General features: G+C 34.3%; 1 protein-coding gene across 5 annotated transcripts in view; it reads right to left on the bottom strand.

Annotated features, from left to right (window-relative positions):
- Nucleotides 1-14,342, bottom strand: part of ATP11B (ATPase phospholipid transporting 11B (putative)) — a 123,745-nt gene that overhangs the window by 94,100 nt on the left and 15,303 nt on the right. For 4 of the 5 annotated variants that reach the window (XM_051983239.1, XM_051983236.1, XM_051983237.1 and 1 more), the window contains exons 2-3: nucleotides 13,843-13,902; nucleotides 1,657-1,773 (exon numbers count right to left, since the gene is read on the bottom strand). In XM_051983239.1, the coding sequence (XP_051839199.1) occupies nucleotides 1,657-1,773; nucleotides 13,843-13,902 (177 nt within the window). The remainder of the gene's footprint in view (nucleotides 1-1,656; nucleotides 1,774-13,842; nucleotides 13,903-14,342) is intronic. The other variant, XM_051983238.1, reaches the window with a different exon arrangement.

Below are 14,342 nucleotides of genomic sequence, written 5' to 3'. Positions count from 1 at the left end.
CAATAAAAAGTTATAATTATTTAAAAAAATAAAAAATTTAAAAAAATTAAAGAGAATATATGTGGCTCCAGAAAAAGAATGAAACATAAATGACTATGGTAGAATTTTGCATATATTGTCAGATACTATATCAGGTATTTTTGCTTAACTGCTTTTTCTTTGTTAAAAGGGAAAGTTCAAAGGAGGGGGAAGGAGATTGAGAGAGGTGTGGTATATGGAATTCAAGAAAAGACTCATTTAAAAAAAAAAGGAATCAAAAAAACTTTTAAGCAAAGAAAAAATACCTTTCTAGGATGGTCAAAGAATAAGTTTTAAAAATTAAGAAAAATAAAACCAAAAAGCCAGAAAATTAAATAGACAACTTATAAACTTTCATAATGTTTCTATGAAAGAACTAGACAAAATAGTAAAAACAACAGGCCTGAAACCCCAACACTTGGAGTTTTTCAATTCTGGCTCAGTAATTTAGAATCTATATGACCACTTAAAACCACTTAAATTCTCTGAATCTCAGTTTCTAGGTCTAACCTCATAAGGTTAGTGTAAGAAAAATCACTGAAAAAAGACTCATGGAAAATGCCATTCGTATCCAGAGTAAGAACTATGGAGTCTGAATGTAAATCAAAGCACACTATTTTCTTTTTTTATTTGTTTTTATTTCTTTCTCACGGTTTTCTCCTTTTGTTCTGATTCTTCTTTCACAACATGACTACTGTGGAAATACTTTTAATATGACTGTACATGTTTAACCTATTTTAGATTGATTACTATCTTGCAGAGGAGAGGTAAGGAAGGAGAAAAATATGGAACTCAAAATCTCATAAATGTCAAAAACTAATAAATAAAAATTTAAAAGTTAAAATAGATTAAATTTTAAAAAAAACTGGAAATTGTCAAGTGCAATACAAATATGAGCCATTACTATTGTATTCATGCTATTCATTATTAAAATTAGAATAAAGGGAAGATACTTATACTCTCTTAATTATGGCAGTTTTTATAGCTGGACTAGAGGTTGTCTAGATGTCTACAAGTATGCTACAGTCTTCACTGACTTTCAGCATTTTTTCCTTAAATGATCTATCCTATTTGCAGCCTACATGCAGTGTTACAAAAGTCTATTTGCTCAGATCTAACTTTTAGACCTTCCCATTTCATGTCTCTGCTCTGAATTCAGGACTGGAGTCTTTCTTTGCGAAAACCCAATGAAGCCCAGAGAAATGAAGAGGCTTGCTCCTCCAAATGGACCTCAAGATATCTACCCAACCATTTCCATACCATATTATTTTACCATATATAGTAAAAAAAAAATAAGAAAAGCACAGAGCACAGAAGTGAAACAGTACTTTGGTATTGTCCACATCTAATATCCTATTTAAAATTATAAATGGACAAGTCACCTTTTGGGGGGGATGTTTGCTAGGATAAGCTGATTAGCAACCTGAGTTACTAAGAATAAATATATACTTTGTATCAAAAGAGCCAGCTGAATGATTTGCTTAACTTAAAGAATTTGATGTGTTTTTTTTTTTCCCCAAGGAAAGACAAGGAGGTAAAGGAGATGATAAATGCTTCTTAACTTTTAAAATATTCCAAACAAAATAAAATAAAGCACTTCAAAACTACACTTTAAGAAATGCATCTGGTGATTCTTACCTTAGATGATATGATTCGGTTATCTATAAATTTCTGAGGAGTATAAAGGCCATTCTGAGGAAATCTATTTGCTATGTAAATTGTTCTTGTGTCACTTTGATGTGGTGGGTCAAAACCCTAGGACCAAAGAAGAAAAAAGATTACAATTCATTTTTATACATCAAGTAACTTCCGATTTCATTTAATCAAAGATTAATCTTTGATTATTAATTGTATATATTTTTGCCAGTTTTTCAATACACCCCCCCCAATGCACACATTTAATTGATTTGTTCAGTAATAAAAATACATTGGCCTTTTTCTCTATCATCAGATTTATGGTTACATGCAAACATTACATTTCATTAAATCCATTTTAAAATGTTAGAATACATTGTACCCCCAAGCATTCAGTGGTCAAAAAAAAACCAAAACCAAAACCAAAAACAATATTTCTTGCCCTTAAAGGGCTTGCAATCTAGAAGAGAGGAGAGATCTAATAGATGAAAGGACAGGAAATGTATGAATCAGGTATATTAGAGATGGAAAAGAAGGGAACATACATTTATTAAGCACCTAACATATGCCAAGCTCTACACTGAGCACTTTACAAACATAATCTCATTTGAGTCCATATAAAGATAGAGGAGAGAAAAAGAGGAGGGATGATGGGTAACCAATTTTAGCATGAAAGGAAACTACATGAAGGAAAATGGTATAGAATAAGAAGACTGAAAAAGAAAGCTGGGGTCATATTATAAATGGTCTTGAATGTCATGCTATAGTGTTTTTATACTTTATTCAGTAAAGTATGGGGAATCATTGAAGATTTTTTGAGCAAGAAATGTGCATCAGAAACAATATTTTGACAATAGTAGGAAAGATAGACTGAAGAAGAACAAGACTGAGGCTAGGGATGAGGTGGCTCTTATAATACTATAGATAGAAATGAATGGTAACAATAGACAGATCGTAGTTGCTGCACTGATAGAAGCGAATTTACTAAATGTAAAAGGATAAAGTAGATGGAAGAGATGAGTGAGATAAATGGTACCATCAATACAAGTCAAAGATGCTAGAGGAAGAACTTGCATTCTCTGGGCATGAGGATTAACTTTAAGCAAGCTACACGAGAGCTATATAAAACAGAAAAATTACAAAAATAGGACCTGAAGTTGTGAGGAGAAGCTGGAACTAGAGTTAAATTTAGGAATCATTTACACTATTTATGAAAATAAAATTTCCAAGAAAGAGAAGGTAGTTAAATAACTCTGAAGTCATTCACTTTTGAATTCTAGAAGGAAAATGCAAAAGCAGCAAAGTAGAATGGAGGGGGAACAAGAAAGAAAATATACAAGAAAAAAATGAAAGTGCATTGTTGTGAAAGTTAAGTAGAGAAAAGTTTCAACAAACAGAGTACAGTAGACCAATTCTTTTAATGACCCCTCTTCTTCCTGAATCAGCTTCTCCCAGAAACAAATGTTCAACTTTTTTAATATTAATATTCTTCCAGTGACACTGTATGGCTCCAAGGAATTGATCTAAGCATCATCTAAATAATGATGGAGATGCACATGGTGAGAATGAGCAAACTGTAACATGCTACAAATCACTCAAGAGAACTGATGTGATTAATGGATATTAAAGAAATGTATAATCAAAAAGAAGATGGACTGGTCCACACAGCAAGAACTTAAAGCAAATCGTGAATAACTGGATGAGCCTGAAGCATAATTAGGTCTACATCATTATTAAGAATGCCCATCCTCGTAGATGACCAGACCATTGAAGTACTGATGTGAGCATTTACTAGTGATACAACAAAATGAAAAATAACCCCTACCCTAAAGGAATTTACTATGACCATAGTCACTAAACCATGCATATCCTTTGATAAAGCAACAAAGTAGGTGTAAACAAGCATACTTTATCTTACTGTGCTTTGCTTTGTTGCACTTTGCAAATAATTGTGTTTTTGTTTTTGCTTTTTTTTTTTACACAAAGTGAAGGTTTGTGGCAATCCTGCATAAGCTATCTATTGGCACCATTGTTCCAACAGCCTGTATTTACATCGTGTCACATTTTGGTAATTCCCACAATGTTTCAAAATTTTTCATTAGTATTATATCTGTTACAATGATCTGTGATCAGTTATCTTTGACATTACTATTGTTAACTGTCTGGGGGCACCACAAACAACACTTTATAGAGAGAATTTAGTAAATGTTATGTGTATTCTGGCTGCTCTAACAGCCAGCCATTCCCATCTTTCTCCCTTTCCCCTGACTTCCTATTCCCTGGGACACAGTAATAATGAAATATAAAGTGAAAGGGAAAGTTACCTGACATAGTAAACCTTTTTGTTTTATTTTAAGAAATGGCCAAAGCAACCCTCTAACTGATATCAACTATACTCTAATCAGTCAGCAAGCCTTCAACATCAGAGCAAGATCACTACCACCACCATCCCACCCCCGTCCCCAGCAAAAAGATCAGGATTCACTGAAGGTTCAGATGATCATTAGCATTTTTAAATCAATAAAACAAAATTAAATTAAGATATGCACATTAATTTTTTTAGACAAAATGTAAATATAACAGGATTGTAGATTTAGCACTGCAAGAGATCTTGAAAGCAATCAGATCTGCAACCCTTATTTTTTGTAGATAGGGAAATCAAGACTGAGTGTTCAAGTGACAAGCCCAAAGTTAAGTGGGAAGGTTTGGGATCTCTACACAGCAGGTCTTACCGTCTCCCAGCATATGGCAAACCGCTCCAGGATCTATGCCAAGAAAACCCCATTTCTGTTCAATTGTTTCATAATTAGGTCTGATTCTTTGTGACCCCATTTGGGTTTCTCTGGCAAAGATCTGGCAGTGGTCTGCCATTCCCTTTCCAGTTAATTTTATTGATGAGGGAACTGAAGCAAACAGGGTCACAGGATGCACACATAAGGACATATGTGAGGCCACATTTGAACTCAGGTCTTCCTGGTTCCAGACTAAGCTCTCCCTACTGTACAAGCAAGCTCTCCAACCCCATACAAAGTCATGAAGAGTTGGACATGACTGACCAACAACAACACCTGATGGATCAAATAACATACTTGAAAGCTAATTAACAATATCAGCATTGTTATCACAGCCCAGTCACCAACCTCCCAGCTTTTGGCACCTCCCCACTCAGCTGTCAGGATAAGCTCCCTTAACATCAGGCTCTGCATGGAACATTTTTTAAAATCATGAAAGAAAACCTTATCTAATATTGTTTCTTGCCCTCTGTAAAAAGGATGATTTTGAATCAAGCTTGAAAAAAGACATTTCATCCCCAAGTGTGGGGAACCCCTTGTCTATGTGAGTTGTTGCCAAGTTGAGAATCACATGAGATCCCAAAAAGTAAATCAGACTCTTAACATTTATTAATCATTCTTATGAACACTGAAGAGCATCTGTTTGTCTATGATTTAGAATAGTGTTGTCAACCAAATAGAAACAACTCCACCATAGATGACTCCACCATGGCTCCTCTCCACATGATACTGGACAAAAATGGAGAAGATCACAAACAATGCAGAATGGACTCATTATAAAGTGATCATATGGACTCTCAACTGGGTCCTCACAGCAGCCAGACAACCCTGAACTCTGCATCAGGAAGATCTGGATGAGAACTCGGAGATGGCCTCTAATACCCAGCAGGGTACACTAGGCCCAGAGAGGTCAAGGTCCCCCAAGAAAGCAGCACCATCAGGATCTAGCTCCACCTCCACCCTCGCTGCCTCTGAGCAGGCTTGTGGCCCTGCACTTGCCTCCAGCTCTCTGTCTGAAGACCAAGGACAATGATATACTGAGAGGAAGCCCTCTTCTAGAGCTCAGTTAGCTCCTCCAAAATGACCAAATTGCTAAATGCTCAACCTCAGGCATCAAACTTACAGTGTAAGACTTAGGGCTACAGACCAGATTAAAATGCAATTGGAAAATCTTTAATGCAACAAATAAAATCGCAATACAGGTAATATTGATTTGTGGTTTTCCAAATTAATTTGCAGCTATAGAGTTGTTTCTATTTGGTTGACAACACTATTCTAAATCATAGACAAACAGATGCTCTTCAGTGTTCATAAGAATGATTAATAAATGTTAAGAGTCTGATTTACTTTTTGGGATCTCACGTGATTCTCAACTTGACAATAACTCACATAGACAAAGGGTTCCCCACACTTCAAGCTTGATTCAAAATCATCCTTTCTCTAGAGGACAAGAAACAATCTTAGATAAGATTTTCGTTCATGATTTTTAAAAATGTTCCATGAGATAACTGTTAGCATGTACCACATTGTTAATCAGAGAGGGAACTACAGGAAAGGACAATTATTGGTTAGGAATTACGTCTTTATATTATCATATCATCTAAAAAGAGATCCTTAAATCCAATCAAAATTAATTCACTTTAAAAAAAAGTTATGCCAAAACAAGACCTTAGGGGAAGGAGACAATTGTTATGAATTAAGATTATAATACACCACAATGTGTAAAAAGGCTGAGAAGTAATGTTTTCACTACAACAATATTTCTCAAACTGGAGTTTACAGGAAGTTTACTTCTCTAAGATTCACAGCAAAGTTCTGAGGACGGTAAAGATAGTACAGGAGGCTCACTTGCATAATATCCTTTTCCTGCAACTGTGTTAACACATTCTTCATCATTATTTTGTTCCTTGATGACTCCCCTCGTGTTTAGCAATTTACTCTGCCATACCTCTCCGTTATCTCATCACCTTTTCTCTCATACCTATTTCATCTACAAATCTCAGCTGGAAACCTAGAAGTATATGAAATAGATAAAGAACATTCTATTTCAATCACTTCCCAACAGGATAAAAACAGTTTGGAGTAGGGATAGATAAAATACAGATGAAAAAGATGGGTAATGAAAGGAAAAGGCAAATTATCTGGGACAAATGAGAATGTATAAGTCCTCAAAAAGATTTCAAGATAACATTTGATAATCCTGAGCCAGAGCATGTCTTGTTGAGCCATTTGTCATTTCATAAATCTCAAGTTATGAAATAAAAGGATTATTAAGCAACATCTTAGTCATAGTTAAAAATCATTATTTTTAAAGATGAGGACTACAATGAAAAAATATGGAATTTTAAGAGAATTTTAAAAAGTAAAACTCTAAACCTGGAGTCATCCAGTCAAGGAATGAGGAAAGAGAAATATCATCTTCTTTGATTCTCTCTTTAAAAAGAATGATTCATTAATTAAAGATTAATGATTCATTAATTAATTCATTAATTAAAAATAATAAAATTAATTCATTAAAAATGAATAGAATGAATTCATTACTTTTCTCCTCAAACTTACTCTTCTTCTCCCTTCTCTATTTCTGTCAAGACTACTAACATTCAGTTGTGAACTGATCCTACCATTCTGTAGAGCAATTTGGAATTATGCCCAAAGGGCTATTAAATTGCTCATAACCTTTAATCCATCCATGCCATTGCTGGGTCTGCATTCCAAAGAGATCACAAAAAAGGGAATAGGACCCACACGTGCAAAAATGTTTGTGGCAGCCCTTTTTGTAGTGGCAAGAAACTGGAAACAGAGTTGATGACCATCATTGGAGAATGGCTGACTAAGATATGATATATGAATGTTATGGAATATTATTGTTCTGTAAGAAACGAACCAAAAGTTTCCATTCAGTGAAGAGTTCAGTAATATGAAATGATGTATATTTCATCACCTTTGATCTCCTCAGCTTTTATCAAGTAACCCTACTTCCATTTGAATAGATAGGAGAATATGTGGATTAGAATTACAAAGACTGAGTCACAATTACTGGCAGTATTGCTGCCAGAGAGAGCTTTTGGTTCAGTGAGAACACTCACACAGGATTCTCTTTGGGTCAAAGCTTTATTTCACCAAACCAGAAGAACCAAATAGCATGTGTAACTGGCAGTTAGGGTGGAGGGGAGAGGAAGAAAGCTAAGATACCTTAATTCTGGCTCTAAACCATGTTTAAGAATGGGAAGATTGTCACAGAAATGCAGAGGTTATTAGAAGCAGTATCTATTTAGATATTAGCCTAGCCATGGATCTACTGAAAACAGAAAATAGTCGTTATCAGTGTGGTAAATAGTCAAGATAACAATGTGGTTGCCTGGGTTCAAGAAACAGCTAATTCCTTCTGTGGCCTTGGAGACTCTAAAAATGTTTATACCAGTAATTTTATGCTTGTGTTAGTAATTTTAATAGGCTAGCCTAGGACCCAGAGTTAAGGTCCAATATATTCCCTACAGTATGATCTATTTCTTTCCTTAGATGTCTGCAGAAAAATTATCCATTTTCCTGACATGTAATGGATTGGATATAAAATGAATAGAATGAATTCATTACTTTTCTCCTCAAACTTACTCTTCTTCTCCCTTCTCTATTTCTGTCAAGACTACTAACATTCAGTTGTGAACTGATCCTACCATTCTGTAGAGCAATTTGGAATTATGCCCAAAGGGCTATTAAATTGCTCATACCCTTTAATCCATCTATGCCATTGCTGGGTCTGCATTCCAAAGAGATCACAAAAAAGGGAATAGGACCCACACGTGCAAAAATGTTTGTGGTAGCCCTTTTTGTAGTGGCAAGAAACTGGAAACAGAGTTGATGACCATCATTGGAGAATGGCTGACTAAGATATGATATATGAATGTTATGGAATATTATTGTTCTGTAAGAAACGACCAGCAGGATGATTTCAGAAAGGCCTGGAGAGACTTACATGAACTGATGCTGAGTGAAGTGAGCAGAACCAGGAGATCATTCTACACACAGCAACAGCAAGATTACATGATGATCCATTCTGATGGATATGGCTCTTTTCAAAATGAGCTATTTCAAGCCAATTCCAATAGGCTAGTGATGGTGAGAGTCATCTGCTTCCAGAGAGAGGACATAGGGACTAAATATAGATCACCATACAGTATTTTCACCTTTTTTGTTGTTGTTTGCTTGCTTTTTGTTTTGTTTTTTCTCACCCCCCCGATATAATTTTTCTTGTGTAGCATGATAAAAATGGAAATATGTATAGAAGAATTACATGTTTAACATATATAGGATTATTTACTGTTTAGGGGAGGGAGTGGGAGAAAAGGGAGGGAGACAAATTTGAAACATAAGGTTTTGCAATGGTGAATGTTGAAACTATCTTTGCATATATTTTGAAAATAAAAAGCTATTGTTTTTAAAAAGAAAAGAAAAAGCTTAAAATTAAGTAAAGATTTCTACCATTCTTCTAGAGAACCGAGTTTCCAACCCAGAAGTCAGCATTAACCCTTCACTCTCATTCATCTCCCATATTCAATCAGCTGCCTAGTCTTACCAATTACACTTCTCAAGATCTCTCATGTCTCTCTTCCCTTTCTCTCTCATCACAGAGCTAAAAACCTGGTTTAGGCCTTCATCATATCTCTCTCTCCCCAGATGGCTGCTATATATAGCCTCCTAACTAGTCTTCTTGCATCCATTCTCTCCTCTCTCCAATTTAGCCTCAACAATGTCCAAAGTGAGATTCCTAAAATAACAATGTAATTCCTGTGTTTGAGAAGCTCCACTGTTCCACAATGACTCTAGAATAAAATATCTACTTCTTGTTTTACATTTTTGCTTGTAGATACAAACACAAAAAATGAAATAGCCTCTGTTCTCAAAGAGGACATACTCTTTCTAGGATTCATTCCAGTGACACTTTTTATATGAAACTTCATATAGAAGCACAGGAATAGATTTTAGGATGAAAGAAAAAGGGAGTTAGAATATAAAAGTAATCCCTAAATGAGATCAATTACTCTATACATATATAACTTAGGAAAGAGGAAGAAACAGAGAAGGAGCAATCTTATCAGGCAAAGAAGGGAGAGAGTTTCCAAGATCAGAGTCGCTGAAAGAAATCTATAGTAAGTAGCAGGGTGAAAATTCAAAGAATATATCACACTGCTTGCTGTCTTGGGGGGGAGGAAAAAAAATTGGAACTCAATCTTACAAAAATGAATGTTTAAGACAATCTTTACATGTAATTGGAAAAATAAAATACTACTGACATTTAAAAAAGAAAAAAAGAATATGGTAGTTACAGAAAAAGATTTATCCACCTCAGGCAGATTCTGAGAATAGGATTCCAATAGCTATATCGACCATGTTCCAATAGGGAAGTCTAAGAGGGAAAAAAGATAGCAGTGTTGATGAGAAAAATCCTTTCTGATTTCCCTACTCTTTTTCTCCCCCCCATTTATTCTAAAATTGTTTACTTTTAGAAATAAATCTAAAGTATGCCTTAAAATCATAATAGGAGAGTGGGGAGGGAAGCCTTTAGCTCCACAACTGAAGTCATCAAGGTTTAAATATAAATGATAGCTGAATTTAATCCACCCAATTCATTTACACTAAAGTGTATAAAAATCAATCATCAGTTATAATTATTAAATCCAACCCTAAACAAAAAACTTAACTTCTGATCCTGATTTTCTTCCTCTGTAAAATGAGAAGACCAAATAACAAATTAAAAAGTCTAACATGCTGGGATGCCTCCACCCTGCTTCTCTGTCAAAGAAAATTCAGAACAGTTAACAAGTGGGAGCCAGAAAATGGAGAGGGAAGGGACTTGAGCCTGAGTGAAGGCAAGCAGCTGGGACAGGGTTCAAACATAAGCTGTGAAGAGGGATATTTTTGTCTTGTTAATGCACACAGGGAACTTTGGCTTTATATACTTTTAAAATAACAACAAAAACCTGTTAAGGAACTTCCTTCCTGGAGAATTTGTTCGTGGCTATATAAAATATAAAAGGAAAGATCCCTACCTTCAAGGACTTTTTATAGTTTGTTTACTGGGGAAAACAAATTCAATACATAAAACAATCAGAATGATTTAGTGCAAAAGAGTGTAAGAATTTTTATTAAAAAAAAAAAATCAGTCTACTAAAGAGAAGACCAGGAATCAATCTACTAAAACATTAAGGCCACTAGAAATCAGTCTACTAAAACATTAAGGCCTTGGAAAAAGTGCTGACTTAGGGTCAGGAAGAACAAGTTGAAATTGTACCTCTGAAATTGAACAGGAATGGGGTCCTTGATAAACTGCTTAACCTTTCTGTGCCTCATCTGTAAAATGGGGGTAATAATTGCACTTACCTCACACAGGGTTGTTGGAAAGTTCAAGTGGGTTAATGTACAAAAAGGCTATAAAATGCTAGCTATTTTTATTATCTTATTAAATGTGTAATTTAGACTTGCAGGAAAAACCATTTCAAGATTAATAAAATCTTTAAGCATCTTAACAGAAATGTGCAGTAACAATAACTCCTGAAAAGACACAAAAGAAGCAGCAAAAGAATAAAAAAAAAACATTTTCTTCTCTTGACCCCTTCAGTCATTCAAGAAACTGGGAAGCTGTGCAGATATTATGAAAGAGTTTTCTAAATCAGAAAGTTCAATGGATTAGAAGACCTTTAAGACCATTCCAAATCCTAAATTTTGTGAATATTTATCCCAGCACTTTCAAGTACAAAACTGTATGTTTTTAAAAAAATGTTTTTAATTATTATTTTCAATTATCACTATAGTTACCCCAAGTATTCTTCTCCCTCTCCTCTCCTCCTCCTCTTCCTAGAGAGCCCATCCTATATGGCAAACATTATTCTTTAGAGGGGTAAAAGAAAAAAAAAATCAGCACACTGTAAAAATATAAAAACATGGTTGATGTGTAACACCTATGGCCCATCTGCCTCCATGAAGGGGTAGGCTGGGGATGTACTTTCATAGGTTCAGTAATGGAATCTCTGGTTCAAAGGGGACAGACATGGACATTAGTCATTTTATCTGCATGATTCCAAGTTGCTTTCCAGAATGATTGTACTATTTCACAGCTCTATCAACAATGTATTAATTAGTGTATCTAACCTTTAGTAACCCTTCTATTGCCATTTTTGTCCATTTAAAGGACACAAGGTAAAACACCTCAGGGTTGTTCTGATTTTCATTTATCTTATTATTGGTGATTTGGAACATTCTTTCATGTGATTGTGAATACTCAATAGTTTGTTTATATGATGACCATTTATCTATTGAGGAATGACTATTAGCTTATATACACACATATTTATATAACATGTATGTGTATGTATATAAAGGTTACATATCCATTTAAAATATATTGTGGAATATGGCATAAAATGGTATAAAGTTGGTCTAAGGCTTAATTTCTGCCACAATGCTTTTCAGTTTACCAAGTAAGGAGTTCTTCCCTGGGTAATTTGTCTGCCACTTTAACAAACACTGGATTATTGAGTTCTATTGTTTCTGAATCTCCCTTGTCTATTTCCGTTGAACCAACCAATATAAAATGATTCTGATGTTGATGGCTTATAATTATTTTGAGGTCTGGAAGTGCTAGTCCTACTTTGTCCCTGCTTTTTATCCTTTCCATTGATATTCTAGATTTTTTGCTTTTCCAAATGAATTATTTTATCAGGTTCTATATGGTATCCCCTTTGTAATTTAGTTGGTATAACACTATACCAACTAAAGCAATTTTGATATTACTGTCAATTTTTGTTAAATTGACACAGCCTAGCCATGAGCACTGAATACTTCTCCAGCTATTTAGGCTATTGTTTTTTTTTTTTTTTTTTTTTAAAGGAACACTGTAATTGAATCTATACAAGTCTTTTGTGTGCTGAAGAAGTTAGTCTTCAGACATTTTATAATTTTGTAGTTATCTGAAACAGGATTTCCCCTTCTATTATTGTTTCTAGAATTTTATTATTATTTTATAGAAATTATGGGATTTTTTTTTGAGGATTTTGTAACCTGCAACTTTGTTGAGGCTATTAACTGCTGATTCTCTGGGATTTTACAAGTAAACTGTCTAACACTATCAAGGAGGTATATTTTACCTCCTCTTTAGCTATCTTTATTCCTTTAATTTCTTTCTTTTTTCTTGTTTTTGATGCTAGTATTTCCAGAATTATATCAAATAACATTATGGAAAGTGGGCATACTTAACTTTACTTCCTCTCCTGTATTTCCTGGAAAAGGTTCTAGTGTATCCTCACTGCATTTGATATTGACTTTTGGTTTTGACAGATGCTTTTTATGATATTTGTTCAGTAGATCTGATAGGATTTTGTTTAAACTATTGAGCTCATTCACATAGTTTTTGCTGCATAGTAAGTTTATTGCTAGCATAATTAATACAAACAAAAGTTATATGATTGAATTTGCTTACAAGATATCCCTGTTAAAAGTGTAAGTTATCAATTTGGTTTTTTAAAGATCAATCCAATTGAAGATTTTCCCTAATAATCATCAATTACGAGACACTTAAAAAAGAAAGAAGCCTTGAAGACTTTAGGTATAGTGGAATCTATTTGGTAAAAGGAGGGTTGGCAAGAGTTCTCCTAATCATTTCTTTTATGGTTTATTGATATGGCTAATACGATTTCATAACAGCTATAGTGGTTTTCCAGATTATTGTGAGAGGAACCTACTTCCCAAATAATTATGATTCATTGTGATCAATCTCACATGATCTCCATGAATTAAGAAAAATATGCTGCTATGTACTCTGATGGAAGAAATCTGAAGTCAGCATATATGGATTCCCAAAGTAATAATACTTTTGTACTTTTCTGGTGGCTGAAACTCACAAACTTGTAACTAAATTTCTAAGAAATTAAAATTGCTAAAATAGAGACCCCAATGAACCAAGTATGGCCTTGAATGGGGCCTACGTAAAAGAAGTCAGCCAGTCAATCAAAGTGATGTTATTTGTACCTGACAATGCAATGTGCCTGGTTGGAACTTTAAAACAAAGCACTGACATAGTTTACAAATAAAAAAATATTCTTAAGACAATGAAATAAATATTTTTGGGGGGTCTTATCTATCTGGCATAGTTAAAATTTAACCAGATTCTAAGAGCATGGGTTCAGATATGGGTAAATCTGGGATGTTTATACTTAAGGACTGTGAGGAGACCAGGCATTAGGCAAGATCTAGGCCTTTACAAATAAACCCCAGCTTCAGTTCATATGCTTCAAAAAACAAATCAAAAAAACCCCCACACCAAACTAACATTTTTTAGCTTTCATGTAACAGATATCTATGGGGGGAACCAGATAAACAGAGGTAAATTTGGCAAATCTTGTACCTGATAACTTGGTGAGGAGATGGACGGATAAAGGAAACTTTTCTGGCTTTTTCTAAGGCCCTGAAACAACAAAAGCAGTAAGATTTCTAGGTTGCTAAACAGGTCTATGGCAAATTACAGAAATATATGAGTTTGGTTAAAATTCTATGGATAGACTTCAAAAATTATTTGCTTCCTAATTCCAGCAACTGGTCATGTAAAATGTCACTACAGATGCTTGAACTTATAAAAGAAAAAAAGCAACAAAAGAAAGTGGGAGGAAAATATTCTATTTTAATTTATATTTTTTCCAATGAAATGAAATAGTGCTATATTATTACAGTATCACTGTAAATACTAATGCATACTGACGAATTCCATTACTACTTAATTAATGTATATATTGGCAAGCCAAGCAAAAGTCCCATGTAAAATACCAACATCCTAACTGCTTGTACATTCAAGTTAAGAGGGTGATTTGTAAGTCTCTTCTTATACAAAGATTTATTAAGCTTACACTT

The sequence above is a fragment of the Antechinus flavipes genome, chromosome 3 (assembly GCF_016432865.1).
Source record: "Antechinus flavipes isolate AdamAnt ecotype Samford, QLD, Australia chromosome 3, AdamAnt_v2, whole genome shotgun sequence".
NCBI classification, from domain to species: Eukaryota; Metazoa; Chordata; class Mammalia; order Dasyuromorphia; family Dasyuridae; genus Antechinus; species Antechinus flavipes.
This window is presented reverse-complemented; position numbering and strand designations above follow the sequence as displayed.